The sequence below is a fragment of the Myotis yumanensis genome, unplaced genomic scaffold (genome assembly GCF_028538775.1).
Source record: "Myotis yumanensis isolate MYYU_CA2020_CCGP unplaced genomic scaffold, mMyoYum1.0.hap1 SCAF_6, whole genome shotgun sequence".
Lineage (NCBI taxonomy): Eukaryota > Metazoa > Chordata > Mammalia > Chiroptera > Vespertilionidae > Myotis > Myotis yumanensis.
In genome coordinates this window covers 29,129,802-29,154,662 of record NW_027223757.1, presented here as the reverse complement: position 1 = coordinate 29,154,662, position 24,861 = coordinate 29,129,802, and the positions used below count along the sequence as shown (strand labels likewise).

Below are 24,861 nucleotides of genomic sequence, written 5' to 3'. Positions count from 1 at the left end.
TAGTACTCATAGTGATTTTATTGTACTACAGAAAAATATACAGGTTAAAAGGGCATTGTATAAAAACACCTGACATTTTAAAAATCAAGAACTTAAAGGAAGCCAAAAATAACCCCAAAAAACAAACAAAACAAACCCACACACAAAAAAACAAGCAAACCAGCCTTTATTTCCTTAAACTATTGTTTCTAGGCTATTTGTGCCTTTGTAATTTATTATGCTTACCTAATATTATCACTGCATTTTAATTTGTATTAGAGTTTTTGCTTCCACTATCATTCTGCCACTTGTCCCTTTAAAGGCCATCAAACACATGGCAAAGAAGCATTAGAACAGTGCTTAGGGAAAATATACCTCTATTTCCTATCCTATGTGAGTCTTCTCTCTAAACTGACACAGTGATGTAGGAAATTTGTTGTCATACACAGGGGCATATATACAACTAGAGGCCTGATGCTCGAAAATTCATGCAAGAGTAGGCCTTCCTTCCCCCAGCTGGCTTTCCCCGGGGCCGCTGGCAGGCACCCGGGGACCCTCCGGCTGGCTCCTGCCCCCCTCACACCCCCACCCCCCACTTCGTCAGGAAGGATGCCGGGAATGATGTCCGGTCTAATTAGCATATTACCCCTTTATTATTATAGATTCTGGGCACAAAGCCAAGTGGACAAAAAGGTCACCGTGAACTGATTCTATGAGCCATCACAGAAGAGACTGATGGTTTATAAGGAAGTCAGGTGGTTATCCTTGTCTTCTGTTGTCTGAAGGAGATGCTTACTCTCTTGCTAATAAGCGTTTACATTGGGTTAGATCAAATTTCTTCCTTTTAGGGGGTAAGATGAATGACTAGTGAAACTTTATAGCTTCTTTCAAGTGACAGAAGAACAGAAATTGGCAAATTTGGAAGCACGTTATAAGAACCGTCTACCTCTGAGGAGACCAAAATTTCTTCATTTAACTGTATTATAGCAACATTTCTCACATTCTATTCTTTTTCTTTAATTTCTTGTTTACATTCTGTTCGTTTTACTCTTGCTGGATTTTAAGATGATGGCTAAATAATTTAAAACATATTTTTAGCCATAACTTTTACTTTAATGCTGATTATTTTTTAAAGGAACTATCAGCTGATGAAAAGTAATTTTCCTCAGTGCCAACTAAGGTCGTTTCTAACTCGAAAATTCTATTCTCAGATTCTTAGGCAGCGGTAGACACATTTATACATAGAAAGTTGAAAATTTCTCTAATTCCTTTCACTGGAGGCTGCTATCAGAATCCAAGACTGAGTGCTTGTAGCACTCACAGGGGTATCATTGCTTCTAGGTCCTCTGAACAAACAGAGCTAGGAAATACATGTATGTATACTGAGCCAAATGTATACATTCTATCATCTCTCTATCTATCTATCTATCTATCTATCTATCACCTATCTCTTTGTTTATCTGGCCAAACAAAAGTTCACTGTGATGTTTCCAACTCTAATCCAGTACCACATGGCTCACTCTGGCTTCCCCTCTTGCTTATCTGTAACCTTACTTTCCAAGAGTGGGAAACCTGCTCCTAACATTCGCTGTCCATTTGTCCCATTCCAGTATATATGTATAGCAGTTTCTGAATTGCTAACTCATACCCACATGTAATGATACATGTGCAAAGATAGGATTTTGTAAGTTTGTTTTTTACCTTTTTCCATAAATAGGTATCGTCTGTCTGTTATGAGCACAGCACTGTGATGAGAACATTTTTCTTGGAATTACTTTAAAAGGTCAACCACCCTTGGTTTGTTCATGTTCAGGCCATTCCATTCTTGATTTCCACGGGAAAGGCTACTCATCTTTGTGGTCCCAGTTCAGGTCTCCCTCTCCCTGCAAAATGTTCCCGAGCCCCCCACTCAGCGTTACTGCTCTCTCCTGGGATGCTCTGCTTTCGTCTTTGCTCCAGCCTTGCCCCTGGGCTGGCATCACTGACCACCATCATGTTTGCTTCCCCCGCCTATGCTGTGAGCTCTATAAGGGCAACAATCCTGTCTGTGATCTCCCTGGGTCTTTCAGGGTGACTCCTAGCACCGAGTTAAAGCAGTGAGTGAGGGGCCCATCTCTGAAGCAGACAGACCTGAGATCTGGTCCAGGCTCTGCCCCCTACTCAGCATGGCACTTGAGGAAGATATTTACTCTTTACTCAGTTATATAATTTAACCAATAAATATTTATTTCCTCTTTCTCTATAAGAATACACACACACACCATCCATATCAAGGTCTAGTTCATTTCCAGGCCCATCCTTCTCCTTCTTCCCATCCTATCCATTCCCCCAAATAACCACTGTTACAACTTCCATCACTGCTAACTTCTTTTATGTGTTCTTGAACTTCAATTTAGTGTAATTATACAGCAATTCTTTTGTGTTTGTCTTCTCTCACTGAATGCTATTATGTGAGATTCATCTCAATACATGCGCGTTTCAAAGTGCAGCTACCTAGTTACAAAATGAGAAATATGCTATCTTAGCAAGACCTCAGATGACAGACTATTCAAAAACGGGGAGCTTTATAGACACCTCTTCTTTTTAGAAAGGCTATCATTACCACTTTCTTCACCTGAAAAATGTAAATAATATCTCCTTTCCTTTACTAGGTTTCTGGGAGAGCTAATCTACCTTTCTGTCATCTTTTGTGGTTGCCCTGAAGCCATGCTAAATTAGAAGCAAGATTAAAGGTGGATACGTCAGTTAGAAAAAGCTAAGAACCATATGATTTCACTCATATGTGGGATATAAAACTGAAACTCATGAACATAAACAGCAGCGTGGTGGTTGCCCAGAGGGAAGGGGGTCCTAATATATGGTGACAGAAGAGTTGACTATAGATGCAAATATACAGATCTTGTAACATAGAAACACACACCTGAAACCTATATCATTATGTTGACCAATGTCATCTCAATAAATTTAATTTAAAAAATAATAAAATAAAGGTGAAGTTATTTTCTGTAAATAGTTTTATGTTTATGCTTACTCTGCATAATAAAACAGGCAGCCATTCAGAGAAATGCAATCCACAGAAACATTGAGCGTCATATTATCATTTATAGGAACAATAATCGTGTTTAATAGTTCTACATTATTCTATATATATATATACATTAAAGCCCTATATATGAGGAAACTGAGACTTAAGAAAGCTTTGTGGCCTCCCAAATCATTAACCTGTGGTAGAGACATAGGCTAGGTCATCTGATCTTGATCAAGCACCCCTGCCCCCCTGCAGCCCCCCTGATCTATGAGGCTGTCCTCATGGGAATATGAGAGCTGAACTCATGGTGAACCAGCAACACCTCCTAGTAACTCTAAAAGAGCAGTAAGATTCTGTTTGTAGAACAAAAAGCAAAGAAGGTATTGCACAATCAGGAGAGGCAATAAATCTCAGTGAATGTTCTGGGTTTTGACCATCCAATTGGGATGGTTAACTGTTAGCCAAAAGAGAGCTGAGTCCCAGACCCTACTCTGCTACTTAACTAGCCCTGTGACCTCGAGCAAGGATCCTAATATTTCATTTCTGAAATTAGGTTAAATGATCTCTATGCTCGTTTCCAACTTTAAAAATTCTATGATTCTCATATTTGTGCTAAGTATATCAATCTTTTAGGACACATTCAGATCTATTCCAGTGCTTTATAAATACTACCTCATTAATTGTCACTACAACCCTATGAAGTATGTGCTATTAGTATTTCCATTTTGTAAATGAGGAAACAAAAGCCCAGAGAGACCAAGCAACTTGCCCAAGGTCACGGATGGTAGATGGGATTTAACCTCAACAGTTTGCCTCTGGAGTGTCCTTTGTACAAAACAGGTCAGAGGGTCATGGGTGGGAACAAGGCTCTATTTTTAGAGAAGGCAAGAATAATAATCCTAATGAATAATAACTTAATTCCACCCTCCACCACTTCCTTGGACTAATCCAGGAGCTGGAGCAGGTACTGCTTTGCTCTCTAAAACTATGCCCAGTGTCGCCACAGATAAGTTCATGCTGGATGCAGGCAGAATGCCCACCTCACTTATATTGCCTACAGTCATTTGATTGCACAGAATCCTTATGTACCGTAGCATTAATTTTAGAAATTTGATACCATCAGTTTTTTAACTTGCTTTTCTAACGGAGGCAGCCATTATTTTTAAACTCCCACAGGGAAAAGCTACTAAAGACTTCCATCTGCCTGCAAGCCCTCACCGAGAATTTCAGAGTTTTGACTTGCGGCTGATCAGCCTCAGAATGAGAGTGTGTTTGTGCAGCTGTGTGACATCTTGATGCACTGACATGAGCAACATCCCCTAGACTTGCTGCAGGACATTTAACAGAGTAAATATGCCACCCCAAGTTGGGGTTTAAAGAAACTCTGAGTGGGAAAGGGTTACTTTGCAAATGGAAAATCAATTTTAATGTAAACAAAAGCATCTTCAGTTTTGAGTAGCAATGTTACTACTGCAAGCAAAGGGCTCTATGAACAGATAGGATGGCTGTGCTTAATTAAGAATGGCAAGAAGTCTGCTACACAGATGAAAAACAAGAAAGGACCTTCCTTCCCTTCCCTAGCCATCTACAACTCCAAAAGTCTAAGGAGGGAGCAGGTCTTGGTGTGTGGAGGGTGTGCTGTGATTGTGAAAAGGAAGAAAAAGTCGATACATCTCCAGTGGACAAACTATTAAGTGAGAGAGAATTTTACCTCCTTTTGTAGGATAATCGCCACTCGGTTTATACTGAGCACGCACCTGGGGTGAAATTTTAGGGGAGAAGCTGGCAGGCCTTATATAGAATTTGTAAAATAGAACCAAATGCAATTTCATGACTTTTAAGTAAGCGGCTAAATTCTGCTTCAGGCAAAATTATTGAAAATTTCCCATAGAGGATGAATGTAATGGAAGTATTGTTAAAATAACCCATTAGACCTGGACCGATATCCTCAGGTCAACAGGCTGGTGCATAAGTAAGGGCCCTGAGAGTCAGCATATAACGTGACGAACCCTGTCTCTACTCCAACAGTCCCCTGGCAGTCACACCAAGTTCCCAACGCTGGCATTTGTGAAGAGACTGGTGGCCACATGTAGAATTCTGGACTCTCTTCCCACAGCAGAATGAAACCTACAGGCTTTTACAATGGGAGGCAGGATGCTGGGAGGAGAATTTATGTCAATTAGTCATAAGGAGTCCCCAAGGCACCCCGATTTATATCCTTGTCCTTCAGTTAAGATGTGACTGTGACCATGCAGGCATCTGAGCTTGGACAAGAACAGTGAAAATGGATTGGAAATGATGAATGGACCCCAGGGACACTGAGGGGGGGAAGTAAGGAAACAGATGAACTACCTGGAAGTCACAGAGAACTCCAGGGCCTAAACTCTCTGGACACATGGTAGGATGTCGAGACGAGAAGATGACATGGAAGAAAGACTAGGGCTTGTGCAGGTGGCGTGAGCTCCAGGCGCTGCAGGACATGCCGCGAAAGGTGTTCAGCGGACAGTGAGAAATACAGGACTGGCAGGTGAGCACCAAAGGTAAAGTCTTAGAGAAGGATTGCATTTAGGAGGCAGCAGGCTTCATGCAATAAAGAACCCTGGACTTCTTTTGTTCTCAGAATCATCAAGGAAAGTATTTTGTTTATTTACTTGTTTTAAATTCAAGGGTGTGGGGGACACTGAAGCAGGTTTATGGGCTGAGGGGAAAGAGCCTGGAGGGAGGAGAGAGTGAAGATGTAAGAGAGAACAGACTAGCACATGGGGGCTGAATTCCCCCAGGATAACACCAAGACCTGGGGTGGAGAAGGACAGCCTGGACATCTGGTGATTCTGAGGAATGGCCAGGAAGTCAGGAGGTGAGCCCAGCAGCTCGATGTGAAGAGAAACTCAGCAGGATGGCTCGTACTTTAAATGAGAATATATGCAGTATGGAAGCAGAATGGGCAGGAGTGGATCAAATGTCAATGGTGAGGCGTGGAGAACGGAGCTCCAATATAGACAGTTACTGGGAAGAACTACCAAGGAAAGGTGGGTTTCAGACAATATGAGGAAGAGGATCAAGGAGAAGTCCAAAAAAGATGAGGAGGTAGAAAAAAATCTGCTTATTGTGAAATACAGTCATTGATTCATAATTCATTTCTAGAGCAACTCTTATAAACAAGATAACGTCCTGGGGCTACAATAGTGAGCAAAAAGGGATTGGATCTCTGCCCTGAGGAGGCTTACAGTATATGAGGGAGGCTGACCATTACCATTCAAGCACCCGTCCATTCCAATGTAGAAGTACTGCATGTCGGGAGCCCAGGGCATGTGGGCGACTGGAGGGGCTCACACTGTGACAGCTGAGCATTAATTCTGATGACAGGCAAGGCATAAAATAGTATCCAAGTTCTAAGGTCAAGTTCAGGGGGAAATTGTTGCGGGTTAGAGACAGTCTACTTTCCTAATGTTGCCTAAAAGGTGAAAATATCCTATCCAAATTAAGCAGGAAACCATTTAAAAATCAGTAAAAAGCAAAGGACTAACATTCCTTAGTTTACACATCTAATGTGTGTGTGTGTGTGTGTGTGAGAGAGAGAGAGAGAGAGAGAGAGAGAGAGAGAGAGAAACAATTCCATTCGTTGCTTTCTTAAAAACTAATTTTATAGTAATGATGCCTTTAGGGTTGATTTTGATTTTTTTCTCCAATATAGTCACTGAGGATATTCCACTTACAAGATGTTCTATTTTTGTTTCGTTCTTTCCAATAACATGTGTGTGAAGCAAGCATTCCAGGGAACGAGTTGTACCAGCAGGACTTGGGTATAACACCGCACGGAAAGCCTCGGAATCCAATTAGGCCACCACCAAGCCAAACAGCCTATTCCAAAATTCTTTTCTGATATAATTTTTATGAAGAGTTTCAACACTGGCCTGAAGGAATGTTGAGTGGGGACTAGAATGAAGGAACAAAAGCCCATAGCTGAACTTTGGAAGGAGCTAGCTGCAGTGCACCGACTTTTCCAGAAGCCATAAAGATCATTGTTGTTGTTAGTGAGTTGGGGGGTGGGGGGGATGCCTCTTTGGGGAGCAAGTATGAGAAGAAAAAGTACATAATAGTCTTCCCTTCTAGATCAGGAATCCCGTGAGGACAGGGACCAGAGGGTTTGGTGCTCCATGGGCGGTGCCCCCACCCTGTACCTAGGCCACAGAAGGTACTTGGCATATATTTACAAAATGAATAACTAAATCATGGGCAAATGTTTGGCAATAATGTACAAGGCCTGGCCTAACTAGGCCGTGGTTTATTTTAGCTTGAGATTTTTCACACAGAGGAAATTGTTTCCTACAGTGCCTTCCTGTAGAATTCCAAATATTTTGAAAGATAATATAACAAACACTAAAGTTTGAAACGGAGAAAATATCAAAGCCAGCAGGAAGGATGATTAACACTCTTAAGAATGGGACAGCCATCTTAGACAAATTTTCCAGGTGAACAAAGACTTAAACGCTGTTTATTATGTAATTTTGAAAAAGACAATTAATCAAAGACAAATAACTGAAAACCGGCTGAAATAGTTTATCTGTGAAATAATCTTTTAAGAACTTTCTATTTTCACAGAGAGATGAATGGTGAAAATTAATTTTTTTCACGAGCTACCCCTCCACACACACCACGCTGACATTTCCTTCTTCCTTCTCTAAACATTTCAAACACATTAGGCATCTCAGATTTTTCTTCAGTTCTCGTAAGGGAAGCAAAAAAAAGATGATGAACTCCCAGAGAAGAAAATGTTTTGTTTTATTTAATTCTTTAGCTTATTTGGCACTCTGGGAGCACTGTGTATACTTAAAAAAAAAAAAAAAGAATTAGTCATTTTAAGTATAAACACAGACCTTTCTGTGAGTACTATAGAGGAAAAACATTATGTTTGGGATTAGAAAGACTAGAATAATCTCTACCTCCACATCCTAGCTGGTAACCTTGGGCAAGTTATACAACTTTTCCTCGCCCATAGAATGGGATAATACAGTCAACCCCGTGGCTTGCTGCTAGGCTTAGCAGAGTTAACACATGGAAAGGGCCATGCTGCCTCAGCAATATTCAAAGAAGGTCAACTCCTCCCACTACTTCGGTTCCTCCTGCCCACCCAAGCAAGTAGAAAGGGTGCCATGAAAAGGTTTTGAGGGGAATAAATGATAAAAGTGGATTCTTTTTGATCTGGAGCAACTGGGGCAGTAAAGTTTTTGGGGAAGAGATTTTCCTGGTCTTCTAGAGGTCGCCAGGAAAACACTCCCCCACCCCCACCCCCCAACAGACTCCTGCACAGACACCTGCATTCTCCTTTGGTCTGAGACAATGGCTGGAAGGCGCTGAGACCCACTAACATTCCAGGGAAATCACCATTATCCTGCCGCAGAAATGCCCATGTCCAAGGACAGAAACAAAGCAAGAAGGTGGACATCACCTACAAGAAAGGGCGAGAGTAGCTAGAACTGAACTTGACTCTATTTTCTACCAGCTGGGAAGTTGCATAATTTCTTATTATACGTTGCCTGTTAAAAAAGACAAAAACAAAAACACTAAAAGAAACCCCATAAACAAACCACCATTTTATTCAAAAGACTGGTTGCTTACTTAGTTAATACAACATTCAGTGAATCATGTTGAAAATAGTTATGGAACTTTCTCCACTTAGTTGGGCTAGTAAGTTTTGTTGCTTTGGGTTTTTTTTTTTTGAAAGTCCTGTACTATAAGCTGTGACGCTATAGCTGCCAAACACAGGAAGTTGCATTTACTCCTGTTTCCAAACACACCTAATGTCCAAATCTAAAGAGAGAAGAAAAGTTGTTTCATGATTCTATTAACCTCAGAACCTCATATCCTTGGCAGTTCAGTTCACCTTTAAATGCAATAGAAATACCAAAGTCCTGAGGATGTTTCTGTACTGAGAACTGTTAGCCACTGGACTGGCCAAGACATCATTCTAAAGGATGCCTCTGTTTATTTTGCACCCTTTCCGGTTCAAGACCTAACAGGAACCTTGGGCTCTTTCTCTCTTTGCCCCTAGAACTGAAGTACCCAGTAATAAAAACAAGGTTGGCCTGGCACTGCAAACTCACAAAGAATTAGTAGTTAAATCCTTATCGGTCATTTCCACTTATATAGTCGAGACTTCATATTTAGGCTTTAGGATACTGAATGTTTTTTGTGTGTGTTTGTTTGTTTGTTTAATATATTTTACTGATTTTTTTTTTTACAGAGAGGAAGGGAGAAGGGATAGAGAGCTAGAAACATCGATGAGAGAGAAACATCGATCAGCTGCCTCCTGCACACTCCCCAGTGGGGATGTGCCTGCAACCAAGGTACATGCCCTTGACTGGAATCGAACCTGGGACCCTTGAGTCCGCAGGCCAACGCTCTATCCACTGAGCCAAACCAGTTAGGGCAGGATACTGAATGTTGAATCTGAAATATCAGGATCTTGGATCCAGGCGAAGCATTCTCACTTTGAAGAACACTAATGTTCTGTGACTTTTAACTTTCCCTGGATTGCGTGTTCAGCAGATTCTAACCTGCAGAATGCTTTAAAGAATTAAAGTGACAGTCACCATTAATGGCTAAGTGTTCCTGTACACCCCCAACACACACCCCATCATTATTTTGGATTCAGAACAGGGCCCCCCAAATTTGGGTCTTGCATGCAGCTTTTGGGACATGTTTGTTTGTTTGTTTGTTTGTTTTAATCTCAGCCATCTCTAGTCTAACTTCTAGGAAATTTCTGGCCCCAAAAAGTCTTAAAAACTTTAAGCATTTCTAAGGTTACCGAAAACTTGTAAATCCTAAGGGAAGTTCTAGGAATGCTAGGTTCTGATGCACCCAAGTCTGGTGTGCTTAAATGGCTTGAGGAACCTGTTCCACTTAAATTAAGGAATTTTGAACCTAAAGAAGGTGGGGGTGCTTTTGAAGCACTATCTTCATGTCTTGTGACAAGATGAGCAAGTCTACCCACACTGTCCATTCCGGTCAAGAGTTTCCTGAGAAACTTAAAGAGAGATCGGAAGCCATCATCGAAAGCCTGCTAGGTGTTTCGCAATGTGTATGGGATCTAATACAAATGTATTTAGTCATACCCGAGTCTTCTTGGAATTACCAACCTGACTCAATGAGGCTGCTGCATTTCCTGGCAAGAATATTCTTGTTTTGGCTTTACTTTGACAGGTGTTTAAACACCATCTTTCTTTAGCATCCTTACTCATTTTCTTTCTTAATTTAGCAGCTCATTGTGAAGAGACATGCCACTCTGCTGGAGAGCAAACACATCTAAGACAATGAAAGCATACAGAGTAAGAAAAATCAAACACAGAAAGAAAAATATAGATGGAGTGACATCTGGGAACAAAACATTTCTCTAAATAGAGTGCCTCTCATTCAGGGACCTCAAAGAAGCCCTAAACCCAGCCAGGTGGCACATAGATGCTGAACACACTGGGATTAGACTCTTGATAGGCATTTTTTGGTCTTTCTCAGCATTAAGCAATTCATTTGGTGCTCCAACCACAAGATTATTATTTTTTGCACAGCTATGGCAGAAATATCATGTTCACATAGAACATTTTCTAATTTTACCCCTTATACTCTTTATATCCTATGCTTCACTTCCTAAATGGCACTGTCTGGTGACATTGGTTGATTCCCATCCAATCACCTTCATTGCCTTCCCTTACTCAAGTCATAACTTCTAAACATGTGGCACTGTTGGAGGTGAGCAAGGAAGAGGTTGTAATCTATTTAAGAAATGGAATTGAAAGTCTGGCCAGTGTTGTTCAGTGGTTGAGCATCGACCCATGAACCAGGAGGCCATGGTTCGATTCCCGGTCAGGGCACATGCCCTAGTTGCAGGCTCGACCCCCAGTAGTGGGTATGCAGGAGGCAGCCTATCGACGATTCTCTCTCATCACTGATGCTTCAATCTCTTTCTGCCTCTCACTTTCCTCTCCAAAATCAATAAAAAACATACTAAAAAAAAGAAAAAAGAAATGGAATTAAGGAAACCGGAAAAAAGACAGTGGACCCAATGTGCTTATGGGCCACTGTGAATGGGTCCTGATTTGTTAACTTGTTTTAAGGACATGGTCATGGGCCGACTTGTGTCCCCCAAAATTCATATTGTGATGTCTTAACCCCCAAGTGCCTCAGAATGTGACTGTATTTGAATATAAGACCTTTAACGCAGGGATGAGGGTAAAATGAGATCATATGGTTGGGCACTAAGCCAATGTGACTGGCGTTCTTATCAGAAGAGAAAGTGCAGACATGGACATGTGCACGTACAGAAGAAAGGCCGTGTGGGGACACAGGGAGAAGGCGGCAATCTGCAGGCCCGGGACAGAGGGCTCGGAGAACCAATCCTGATCCTGGACCTCTGAGTCCTACGTTCCTGGACTCTAGACTGTGAGAACAGAAGTGTCTGCTGTTTGTGGTACCCAGTCTGTGGTACTCTGCTATGGTAGACTAGTACTAGCCAACTAATATAGGCATCTCCTGCTGTCCATAAAGCTATTTATTCACCCATTGAAGGGAGAGTGGAAAGGTCACAGGCTTTCCACCTCAACACTACCCTACGCACCTAAAAGAGGGGAGAAGAAAGGTTCTTTAAAAGCTTCTGCTATGATTACTTTATAATGGTTTATAAAAAAAAAATCATTTTAAAAATGAGTCTATGTGTTTTCTGACATTCTGTGGTTGGATAAGTAAAGGGGGTTGGTTTTTACAGAACGCAGTTCTCGATTCTTTTTTAAAATCTCAAGTTTGATTTTATTCTTTTCATGTTTTTCTTGAATAAATCGGCAGCCAAGGACTTTCCAAGCGACAGAGCGCCAGCTGCGCACATATGTGTACAATTCCGCTTTAGGAGACTTTAGGAAAATGGAACATCGCTCGGTTAGGCCCACAGAAACATTCGACATGAGCTTAGTTAATTCATTTTTGGCTTATTCCACGTTTCCATCCTCAGGCAGCTCCTCTAAAGACAGCTGGGCGGGTCCAACAAGTTAACTTCACAGATAGAGAAGAAATTTTAAAAAGAGCAAAATCCCTTCAAAGAGAGGAAACTGACAATAGCAACTCTGACTCAACCTCTCAGGTGGGGGGCTACCCAGGTTGTCAGAAACATTCTCACCTGGAAGGAAGGTCCCAGGCGAGGCTCAGCAGGCCCCTCTGAACACCCTGAGCAAACAGTAGCCTTCCCGGGGAGGGGGGGAGGCTGAGCAAGCCTCAGAAAACCCTTTGAAGAGACCCCAATAAGACTGAGTGGAATGTACCTCACCCTGGGCTGCGTATGCAGAAAGGCACAACATTCAAAGGAAAGAGCCTGAAGTCTAACGGAGGCGAAAATAAAAAGCCAAATACTGTCCAAAAAGGAACATATGAAAAGAATTTTTAAATAAATGATTGCTTCCTTTTGGAGTGTTCAGAATTTGCTACCCACATTCCTAAAAGAGAAAAAGGGCTCAGCCTCCTTTTTAAAAATTTATTTTACAAATATCTTTCTTGCGGTCCCTGCCACTCATTATTAAACACCTGTTTTCATGGAACACCCTGTTCTTTCACTTAGGTTCCTCCTTAATTATCACGCTGCTGCCTCAGATGAAGTTCAGAGGGGGGTCTCCCTGAAAAGGCAACAGAGTAGAAATTCCGAGCCCTTTCCTTAAACAGTAATTGCCATTCTCTGATAACCCCTTTCTCTGCAGATGTGATTATGCTCGGCTCAGACCTGGCTATTGTGGGAAATAAATTATTGTGCAGCTTATAAGACTAACAAAATGTACGTAGGAGCAAAAACATTTCTGGCAATGAGACTACTCCAAAATTGTACTTGACAATGGAAACACCTGCTCGGGAACAGGGCATATGAATGACCAAATGCATCAAGGCACTCAGTACAGAATAGCTGTGTTCTGAATTGGACATTTTGTTCATTTCTACCTCCAGTCAACAGAAGATACACATTGTTAGTGAAGAGAACTTTTCATCAGAAACCACCTTTTAAAAACTGCTAATCTCCAGCAATGCTGCTCACCTTGAGAATCTTCTGGAATGTTTGTTGAAAACCCAGATTCTGAGACCCCTGTCCAAATGACTGATTTTGCTGGTCTAGAAGATGGAGCCCAGAGATGAGCATTTTTTACCAAGCATCCAGGTGATTCTCACAATTGACAAGTCTGTGAAACACCAATGTTCAGTATGTGATTCCCTAGGGTTCCTTCAGGGCCAGTATCTTATAAGGATGATGTGCCCTTAAAATAACATGCAAAAAATAAAGGAAAAGTGTAATTACCAGTATTCCATACCAGTGATTTTCAACCCTTTTCACCTAAGGGCACACATAAACTATTTACTAAAATTCCATGGCACACCAAAAATATATAACATCTGACCAAAAAATAGGTATTTTTTTTTTTTAATAAGAGAAAGTTTATTTAGATAGTTACAGAGGTAGTAACAGTGAGCTGCAGAAGAAATGGGCTCAGGAAACAAGTTACAGAGGCAAAAGAAGGGCCATAGAGCTTAGGAGCAGGAAAGGCAAAGATATGCCTAAGAAGAAGGAAAGAGGGCATGGGAAAGCCTCAGGGTTGCTCCAGGGAAGGGGAGATGCCAAGAGGTATAATTCTGATTCATTCACACTGGATGGCTATTGTGTTGGCAGTTGTCATTTCTTTATTTGACAGTTAAGGCAAAAGCGGTCAGTGCTCTGACTGAATAGTCAAGTATTGCATGTTTTAAAAATTCCTGCAGCACACCAGTTGAAAATCGCTGTTCTACACAGATTTTCAATGCAAATTTTTTTACAAAAAATTAGCATGCTATTATCTCCATAAACATATTTAATCTATTCAGCTATAAAACTTTTAAACTTTCGTAAAACAATTTTTAGATCATAGCAACAAAAGCAGGTCACAGTTGAGTTGTAGGACAATCATCCAAGAAGTCTTCTAAAATTAATTAAAAGGTATTTGCTAAAGTGAAAAAAAAAACAGTCTTTTACATAAAGGGAAAATGTTAATCATAATTAATTAAAAGTGATGGTGGGTGTCTGTGCTACCTTACGGCCCAGCCAAGTTATGAACCAAGCAGGGAGCCAGAATAAAGACATTTTCTAATACAAAGTCTCAAAAAACCCCAAAGTAAAACAAAAAATATGCCCCATGAATTTTTCTGAAGAAGCTACCTGTGTGTCAAAATAAGGAAATAGACCAATAAAAAATAACACATGAGAAGAGATCCTAGGGCAGTGATGGCGAACCTACGACACGCGTGTCAGAGGTGACACGCAAACTCATTTTTTTGGTTGATTTTTCTTTGTTAAATGGCATTCAAATATATAAAATAAATATCAAAAATATAAGTCTTTGTTTTACTATGGTTGCAAATATCAAAAAATTTCTGTATGTGACACGGCACCAGAGTTAAGTTAGGGTTTTTCAAAATGCTGACACGCCGAGCTGAAAAGGTTCGCCATCACTGTCCTAGGGCAACACTGGGCAGTAGGTTTAGAGGAAATCCAGTTCAAATTAGAATAGGGGAAAAAGTATGGATAAACTTCTTAAAGGTGAATTAGAAAGAATGACAAAACTGTCTGAACATATCAAGACCTATGTAACTGGGGAAAGGTTTGAGGAATATATATATACATATCCCTAATATGCAAATAGACCAAACAGTGGAACAACCCCACAACTGGTTGCTATGATGGGCACTGACCATCAGGAGGTGCACGCGGAACATGGTGGGCATCGGCAACTGGTGGCAGAGCATGGAACATGGCGGGTGATGGCCGAGGCGGGATGGTGGAGCAGGTGAGTAGGGGCACCAGACCAAGGCGGGGCTACGTCGCTGTCATTGGGGTGAGCCTCTGGTGGCTACTGAGAATTCTTTGCTTGGTCCCGCCCGGTGCTCGCACCCACTGCCAGCGCTGGCTCCACTTACACCCGCTGATGGAGAAGCTCCTGAGGGGCAATCGGGGCAGCAGCCTCCACTCGCACCCGCTGATGGCACTGACCCCACTTGCACCTGCTGCTGGCGCCAGCCCCATCATTCCGTGCTGTCAGCGGGTGCGAGCGGGGCCAGCGCTGTCAGCATGAAGGAGCGGCGGCAGCAGCAGCAGGAGTGGGGCTGCTGGCAGACAAGGGACCGGGGGCTGTGGCAGGAGGGATCAAGACCTGCCCCTGTGCCCACTGTAGCCTCTAGGCCCACAGTTCCTTTCAAGGTGCACGAGTTCGTGCACTGGGCCCCTTGTAGTATATAGGAGCCTTAGCAAACAAAATCACAAGTAGGGAAAGCAAAAGCTATGCAGGAAAGAAGAAGTAATCATGGTCTGCATAGGCTTAGCTGTTGTTAGCTTTTATGTAATTACATGGAATACCCATCTAAGCAAAAGCACTATAAGCATGTGGGAAGATGAGAACATGGGAGGGTAAGACATGTGTGACTGGGGCCAGAGGAAATATGAAAAGGGGAGATATCGCTTTGATTTCCATACTCTGAAGTCAGTAAGAATGTGTCAGCCAAACAATCAATAATTAGCAAGGTAAGCATGCTCGTCAGAGACTGGAGGTGCACTCTAAAGAATCAGTTTAAACAACTCTATGATTCCTGGGCACCACTTAACTTTCTACTCAGTTCCTACCAGTCCTACCTGGCCAAACCGAACTATTCATTTATTCAACAGTTTTCTTGTCAGGCAAATATCTCGGAATAAGACATATGGGGGGAAGGACAGCTAACCTCCTTTAGTTCCTGGAGCTTAAGCTCTGGAGAAGGGAGACAATGAGCAAATAAACACATAAACAAGATAATCTGAGTGGTAGTGAATGAAGGAAGAGATAACTGTGGCTGGGGTGGGCAGAATATTCTGGAGGGGGGTGGGCAGCCAAGGTCTCTCTGAAGGGGGTATTGCTGGAGCTGGCTTTGTAAAGAGGCAGAGAAAGTGTGCCCTCAATGTCCTGCCAAGGTCGTAGGCAAGAAGGAGCCACGCTTGCCTGATGATTGAAAAAGAGTGAAGTTGTGCATGGGGTTGAGGCCGGGGATGGGGGTAAAGCGGTGGGAGAAAAAGTCGGAAATGTAGGCAGGGATCAGGGATCACAGAGGATCATGTATGGCCTTGAGGGCCATAGTGTGAAATCTGGATTTTATTCTAACCGCAATGGGAAGACACAGGAAGGTTTTGAGTAAGGAACAGTCATGGGGCGGGGGGGGGGGGGGAATCACTTTAGCTGTTATATGGAAAATGAATTGCAGAAGGTTGAGAACAGAAGCAAGAGACCAGCTCGAGTCCACCACCTGACCAAGGCTTAGATAGTGGCAGTAGAAATAGAGAGAATGATACTTTTTGGAGAAAAATAGACAGGACATGCTGGTGGATCAATATGAAGGGGACAGGGAAAACCTCAGATGACTCCTAGATTTCGGGCCAGAACGAGTGAATGGTTGGAGGATACCATTTGGTGAAAAGTAGGAGGTCAAGCAAAGGACAGCTTTGGAGGAGAAATTCAGTCTTCTATTTAGACCTTAACCTATGAGCCACCCATTAAAGACTAACAGACCCACCAGACTGGCAGTTGCATATTTGAACCTGGAGATCAAGGAGATGGCAGAGATGCAGAAACAAATTTGGGCATCACCCTCCCCGTTTCTCCAGCCACCTCCCAGATCAGTCACTCATTTCATCGTGTTGCTGTCTACCTCTTGGTTTTGCTTTCAGTGTCCCCAACAAAATCAATACTGCATGCAAAGCTCTAATCATTTCTCTCATTTGATGAAAGACCTCCAGTGGTTCCTACCACCTGTGGATTCATCTTGCCTTCCACCCCGCCCCATCTCAGAGCCTGAATTCTTGTCCCCCTCAGACACTTTTTGGCCTCCCTAGTTTGTCCCCCCAGTTCTCTAGGAATCCCTTCCCTCCCACCCTCATTTCAGCACATCTCTAATCAGTGCCTTCTAGGCTCAGACCCTTGTGGGCAGGTCTGTGTATGGTTTGCCTGTGGATCTTTCCCCACGACCTGCACAGCTACCTCACACGTAATTACTTTAGTTCAGGGAGTGTTTGTTGGAAGAAGGTGCCCCTCTTTTTTACTTAACATCCCCTAAAATAATGAGGGGATTTGAGGCATATCCCCACAAAGCACATACCAGCACAACTTTCCAGAATATTCTTAAACAAAATACCACTTCCATCCATCATCAGCCAAAATTTCCTTCGTGTTAAGGGTTGGAGTGTTATACTTGCCAGAAGGTTTATATGAATAAAAATACCCAGGCCCAGGAAATGAAAATAAATGGAGGGGTAGTTTGACAGTATAAAGGATAATGGTTATATCAGACTTTTCAAAGGAATGTTATCTATCCATTCCCTTCTGGGGAACAAAACCTTTTGTTTTTGTTTTCTGTCCCCCTGCTTTAAATGGGATACCAGTGGGGAACTGGATCAAGAAGTGTTTATTTTCTGAAGACTATTTCTACCTCTACATCACTTCTACATAAGTTGAGTTCCCACTAAACATGAGCTTTTACTCCCAAGAGTAGAAACTCACAGCCTGTTACACTCAAGTCCCTGAAGATAAGAGAACATTTGGGAACTTTTCCTCTATCCAAATGAAAGAGGCTTAATTAGAGGCTCAAGGATCCAGGATTCTAATCTACTTCCTTGACTGCACTGAGTAGGCGACAGTTGCAGGCCAGCTCATGGCTTTAATTCCAGTGGGTCCAGGTAGACACTGGATACAGAGCCTTGGCTTTGACCATGTCCAAAGCTGGGGAAAGCCATCACCGTCACACTACCTCCACCTACATGAATTTCCTCTCTCTCTCTGTCCTTCATGCACGTATTATTTTAAACTCAATGCTTCACATTTTTATGCTATTCATGACGAAAATCACTTTTCAAAAAATTTAATTTTAAAGGGCTTATTCTATTATATGATTATATCCCAATTAATTTTAAATCCCTTGTTGTTTGACCATCAGTTATTTCCAATTTGATAAACATTGCTCCAGCAAGCAATTATTTCCTCCACAATATGCTTTTGGAAGTGAAATCTGCTGGGTCAGAGTGCATGCACATTTTAAGGTTTTATGTATTGTGGTTTTTTAAAAATATATTTCATTGATTTTTTTTTTTAGAGAGAGGAAGGGAGAGGGATAGAGAGTTAGAAACATCGATGAGAGAGAAACATCAATCAGCTGCCTCCTGCACATTCCCTACTGGGGATGTGCCTGCAATCAAGTTACATGCCCTTGACTGGATTCGAACTTGGGACCCTTCAGTCCACAGGCCGACACTCTCCACTGAGCCAAACCAGTTAGGGTTGTGTGTGTGTGTGTGTGTGTAATATATTTTTATTGATTTCAGAGAGGAAGGTAGTGGGAAACAGAGAGACAGAAACATCAATGATGAGAGAGAATCATTGACCAGCTGCCTTCTGCATGCCCCACACTGGGGATTGAGCCCGCAAACTGGGCATGTGCCTTGACCGGGAATTGAACCGTGACCTCCTGGTTCATAGGTCTATGCTCAGCCACTGAGCCACGCCATCCGGGCGAGGTTTTAACATGTATTACCAAGCTGCTCTCCTGAATGGCTGTACCAGTTTAAACTACAACAAGACAACCATCTCCTGGCAATCATTCCTTTTCATCTTTGCTAAATTCATAGGTGATCAATGGCATCCTTCACTCCTCCCCCTCCCCATTTAATTGCTTAAACTTTATTCCATACACCAATTGGCCCTTTATGTTTCTTCTTTGGTGAAGTACTGTGGGCATGTTACTTAACTCTTGTGCTTTAGCTTTCTTCATCTATAAATGGGGATATTAATTATCCTCTGAAATGCAGTGTTGGTGAGAGTGCAGAGAAAGGAATTCTCATACACGGATATAGCCTCTGTGAGAGTAATATACATCTATCAAAATAAAATATACAAATCTTTGCCCCAGCAATTCTACTGCTAGGATTTTACTGGTACATGTCGTTCAAGATATTTAGATAAGGGTGTTCATTCAGCATTGTTCATAATAGCGCACACACAAAAAAAGAACCCACAAACAATATAAAAATACAAACAAAATATAAAAACATGAGTTGTTTTAAAGGAAATTATGATATATCCATTTATAATATCGTTTGTTTATAAGATTAAAGAGATACATATAGAAATATGTTGAGGTTATATCACTTGAACAACTCAAAGTCTCGAGTGGAAAGTATAACATGTCTTGCTTGTGTTTTGACAAAGATAGTAGTAAATACATAAATGAAAACAAACTGGAATGAAAAAGTTGTACATGCTGGGTTATAATTGGAAAAAAACTGTAAGTCTAGAAGGGAGTAAAACCCGAGGCATTTTGTAAAGTTTGACTTTTGACCATGTGCATGTTATTTTCATTAAGGAAAATAAACTCTGTCCATTTTTGCCTTTATGATTTATTCTTATACAGGGTTTCTAAGGAAATATCCTGAACATGATAAATATAAGGTCCCAACCAAAATATGGAAACCAAAAAACACAGATAAAGGTTCTATCATGGTCTAGGTGTAATCCTGCATATTTTATTCACTTGTGTTCTCTTGTCTCCTAAAAATGAGAAGAGTGATTTTGTCGGTGCTTTCAACTCAAGGACTGAGGCTAAGCAGTCGAGAGCTGGCCTGCGGCACAGTGGGAGTGGGGTGGGGCTGAAGAAGACTGGAATAAATGGTTACTAGATTCAGACACCACCCTTCAGACAACAGAGCCAGAGTAACATGCAATTCTTGAAGTAAAAATGAATAAAAATAATACATAGCTCTCATTCATACTAGTATAAGTCATTAGCTCTAAGTAGTCAAGTTGTTCATTGAGAATATTTGTTGAGTCATTCATACACTCAATCAACATTTATTGTGTCCAATCTACTATGCCCTGTTCTTGACAATGGGAATGCTGGAAGTCTCATCTCTTTTAGAGCATGAGACCAGAGGATACAGAGAGCACACTATTTGGGAGCATACCTATTTAGCCCGTACTTAGAAATAACAGGTCCAGTCCTTAATAAAATACTAGCAAACGAAATCCAGCAAAATATTAGAGGTATTATATACCATCCCCAGGTAGGCTTATCCCAAGAATGCAGGGTTAGTTTAACATCCAAAAATCAAGTAATGTAATATGCTATATTAATAGAACAAAGAACAAAAACCATTTGATCATCTCAATAGAGGCAAAAAAAAAAAAAAAAAAAGGAGCCTTTGACAAAACCCAACACTCTTTCACTATAAAGACACTCACAAACTAGGAATAGAAGGGAACTTTTTGATAAAGGGCATCTATGAAAAGAACCACAGCTAATATGATATTTTATGGTAAAAGATTGACAGCTTACCCCCTTAGATCAGGAACAAAACAAGTCATTTTAATTAGTTAATTTGCCTTCCTATTATTGAGTTGTAAGAGTTATTTGTACAATGGATACAAGTCCCTTATCAGATACATGATTTGCAAATATTTTCTCATTCTCTGGGTTGTGCTTTTACTTTCTTGATAATATGGTTTGCAACTCAGAGTTTAAAATTTTTATTGTGTCCAATTTATCTATATTTTTCCTTTTATTTGTATTTTGGTGTCACATCTAAAAAACCATTGCTTAACCAACATCAAGATTTATAGCTATGTTTTCTTATAAGAGTTTTGTAGTTCTCTTATATGTTGGTCTAAGATATATTTTAAGTTATTTTTTATGTATGGTGTGATGTAGGTTTCCAATTTCATTCTTTTACATGTGGTTATCCAATTGTCCAGCATCATTTGTTGAAAAGACAATTCTTTTTTTATTGAATTATGCTGGCACCCTTGTCAAGTATCAATTGACCGTATATGTAAGGGTTTATTTCTGAACTCTCAATTCTATCCCATTGACCAAATGTCTATTAAGAGGCCACACTGTCTAGATTACTGTAGTTTTATAGTAAGTTTTGAAACAGAAAAGTATAAGTTTTCTAACACTCTTCTTCTTTTCCAAGATTCTTTTGGCTATTCTGGCTTTCTTGCATTTCCATATGAATTTTACAATCAGATTTTTAATTTCTGCAAAAAAAAAAAAAGTCAACCTGGGACTTTGATAAGGATTGTGTTGAACTTGTAGATCAATTTGAGTAATATTGCTACCTGAACAATATGAAGTCTTTCAACCCATAAATATGGATGTCTTCCCAATTATTTAGGTTTTCTTTGATTTCTTTCCACAATATAGTTTTCAGTGTATAAGTCTTACTCTTCCTTTGTTAACTTTATCCCTAAAGATTTTATTGGTTTTGATGCTATTATAAATGAAACTGTATGCTTATTTCATTTTCAGAATGTCCCTTGCTAGAATATAGATATGCAAAAATTGTAGCAAGGGCTGAACTAGTATTTTGGTGGTGGTGTTTTTTTTTTGTCTTAATATATTTTTTAGTGGATTCCTATATACAAGATCATACTATATACAAGATCTACATACAAGGTCATGTGCAAGGAGAGATAATTTTATTTCCACCTTTCCAATCTGAATGCCTTTTATTTCCTTTTGTTTTGTCTAATTGCTCTCACATATTATATACAGTATAATGTTAAATAGAAGTGGCAAAAGTGAACATTCTTTAAAAAAACAGAAATTAACTGCATGTTTTCAGAAATAATTATTAATGGTCTTCCTAGATCCCGGAGAAACAGATGCAGCCTTAGGCTGAAAGGTTCAAAAAAGCCTGAAATCAAGAGAGTGAGCAGCAAGCCACCTTATAGCCTACAATGATGATTCTTACACAAGCCCGAATCCAGTAACAAGTGCAAACCATTGGACTCTGTGATACTGATTCCTTAGACTCAAACAGATTGCCCCCGCTAAGTGTTTAAGATGAGAATCATCTTCACCACTACGACCCCTAGCAGCGACTCTAGGCTTAAACAACTAGTAGATAGCTGAGCACAAGCAGAAGAATCTTCACACCTTTTGTAAAGCCACTGTTAAACAGCTAATAAGGAGTGAACAAAATACTTGGAAGAGTAGAAGGTATGACACTCTCAGACTCAGAGAAGAATACCAACATGAATATAAAACTTAGATATGACAACCAAATGTTCTTTTGTTGTTGTTGGTTTTATCTTTCCACTTAGAATCTGATGGTAAAACTTCGGGGAAATGGAGTAATAGTAATAGACCTAGAGAACCCAAGTAGATACCATGTGAAAATTACTCCACTCCTCAATACTAAAACTTGTAGCTACTGCCATCCCTTAATCAACCAAATAAAACTGGAAAAACCCTTTCGGGGGGTTGTCTGGATTGGTCACTTCACTACAAACTTTTAAAATATATTTTTATTGATATGAGAGAGAGAGAGAGAGAGAGAGAGAAATATCAATGAAGAGAGAGAATCATTGATCGGCTGCCTCCTGCACACCCCCACTGAGGACGGAGCCTGCAACCCGGGCATGTGCCCTTGATGAGGATGGAACCAGAGATCCTTCAGTCCACAGGCCGATGCTCTATCTACTGAGCCAAACCGGCTAGGTCCAGGAGCATACAAACTTTTAGACAACTAAACCGAGGCCCTGCAATTTAAGTATTTTATGGTCAAGAATGACTTTTTGTCTAAATTACTTTTATCTAAATAAATTGTATAATCTTTTGGCATGACTATTCGTTTAATTAGGAATTATAGTAATCTGGTTTTTTGTTTTTTTCTATACTAGGTAAGAGCTAGGACAGTCACATTTTAGGATCCTGCTCTGCTTCTTACACATCATTTATGGAATATTCCCTGATTTTTGTTAACACAAAATTCACTCTTCTAATCAGAACCCCCACTAATATGAAGTCTCTCATGTTCTGGAGCGCTGCCCAACCTTGTCATTAGCAATAAGGGAAGGTGTGATGTTCGGGGATTCTGGTTTCTCTCCTTTGCAGAGGGTTCATTCTCTTCGGGCACTAACACAAGCCTCAGCAGAGCTTATGATATTTCAGGGAGTGACGCTCTACAGAATAATAAACAAACCCATGTGGGGAGAGGTTGGGATGGTAGAACTCTATCTAGTTAGAGACATCCTGGAGCTGATTTACAAAAACAAAAACCTTCATCTGTGCCCTGTCATTTCCTTTCAGTAACATCCTGTTGACATTTACACAATTTCAAAAGCGTATCTAATAGATGAAGGAATAATGTAAATGGCTCCTTTGAAGTATTTTTTCATTGTCAATGGAGAATTACCAAAATAGTACCTTTTACACTTATTCTCCAATCACAAGTAACACCACCAAAAAGTTACTTATCCCTACACTCCTGGAGAAATGGCAGAGGAACCTTCCTTCCCCTTTTTTTGTTTTGTTTAAGAAAATGAAAAAAAAAAGAGAAAGAAACTTAAAACAGGGCATTATAACTCAGAAACGTTACACACGTTTCCATAAAACGAACTTTAGCCCTCAATAACTGAGTTCATGAGATGCGTTCCCAAATGTTAGAGCTGGTGTGTCTAACATCAACAACCCAAGAACCATTTGACACCATTAGGCAACTTTTTGCAGTTAGTTACTAAGTATTCAGCGTTCCGCCAGGATAAGAGAAAGGAGGGAATCAGCACTTCTTGTACTCCGAAAAACAAACCATAAATCAGTGGAAAGGCTCGAAAGAATTCCGTTCTGGTCTGTTCAGAAGCCAAGCGTAAAGACAGAAAAACCGGTTGGCACGTTTATCTAAGTTTCGCGTTTTAAAAACACAGCACTACTACGCCGCTGGTGTTTCTCGGAAATTTCAGGCTCAGAAGCAATTCAGGGAATGACCCAAGAGAGGCATCCCCTGCAGAAAATGGAGCCTGCGCCTTTAAGGTCGAGTCGGCTGGGTCCCAAAAGGCATTCCACTTTTCCACGACAAAGAGTTCGGGGGAGCGCTCCCTCTCGGGTTTCTCCCGGGGACTTGGCGGGATCGGGCCGGGCAAGGCGAGCGGAGGGGCCCCCGACCGCCCCGCCGCCCCGAGCCCGCCCCGCGCCGCGGGAGCGCATCGCGCGCGCCCCGGACTCACCGCTGCCGGGCTGCGGGGACAGCGTGGAGACGGAGGTCTGGCCCATGTCTAGGGTCGCAGGGCCAGGTCCGGCGATCACGCGGCTCTGTGGGTCCTTCGCTCATGGGTCCGCGCGCAGACAGAGTCCCCGGCGCTCATGGCCCGGCCGGTGCGGAGCCGCCCGCCGCCTCCCTCACCTTCTCCCCCACGCGGGTCTCGCAGCCCGGCCGGCCGCAGCCGGCGCGGCGGATCCTGCCCAGCGGATGCCTGTCATTCCTCTATGCAGATTAGCCGGGGTCAGGGGTGACGGAGGAGGAGTGAGGGGGAGAGGGGGAGAGGGGGAGAGGGAGGAGGGGAGGGGGAAGTGGGGCGCGAAGCAGTGGGGAGGGGAGAGGCGCGGGCTGTCCAGCCGCGCCCACCGGGTCTGTGATACCAGCACATCCCCCCTCCCCCCATGGTAGTAGAGAGTTCAGGCGACTCCCTTTTAAATGAAAGGTTCAATGTCAAAGGATCCTTAAGGACTAGAAGAAAAGGAATTACAGTATTTAGTCACGGTACTTAATTTAAGAAAATGTGTTTCTTTTAAGTTAGTTCCTTCCTCACATTGTGTTCGCAATACTGCAGCACCGTTAGATGTCTGTGTTGCGCGCATTTTTTTTTCTTGTTTTAAAAATTATCTTCCTCTTAACAAATAGAATTAAAATACACACACACACACACATTAGTGGCCCCAGGCGGGTTGGACAATAAATCTGAATGATAGATCCATGTGTGAGATCAATTAAATACATACTTTGCTTGCTCTCT

The 24,861-nt window shown here is 41.5% G+C and overlaps 1 protein-coding gene across 7 annotated transcripts in view; it reads right to left on the bottom strand.

The window, feature by feature from the left end:
• The window catches only part of PHACTR2 (phosphatase and actin regulator 2), a 238,841-nt gene that overhangs the window by 87,597 nt on the left and 126,383 nt on the right, over positions 1–24,861 (bottom strand). For 5 of the 7 annotated variants that reach the window (XM_070417822.1, XM_070417825.1, XM_070417826.1 and 2 more), the window contains exon 1: positions 24,076–24,296. The exons of the other annotated variants lie outside the window; for them this stretch is intronic. In XM_070417822.1, coding sequence (XP_070273923.1) covers positions 24,076–24,121 — 46 coding nt within the window. In that variant the 5' untranslated portion in view covers positions 24,122–24,296. Of the gene's footprint in view, positions 1–24,075; positions 24,297–24,861 lie in introns of those variants that run through there. 7 annotated transcript variants of the gene reach the window in all.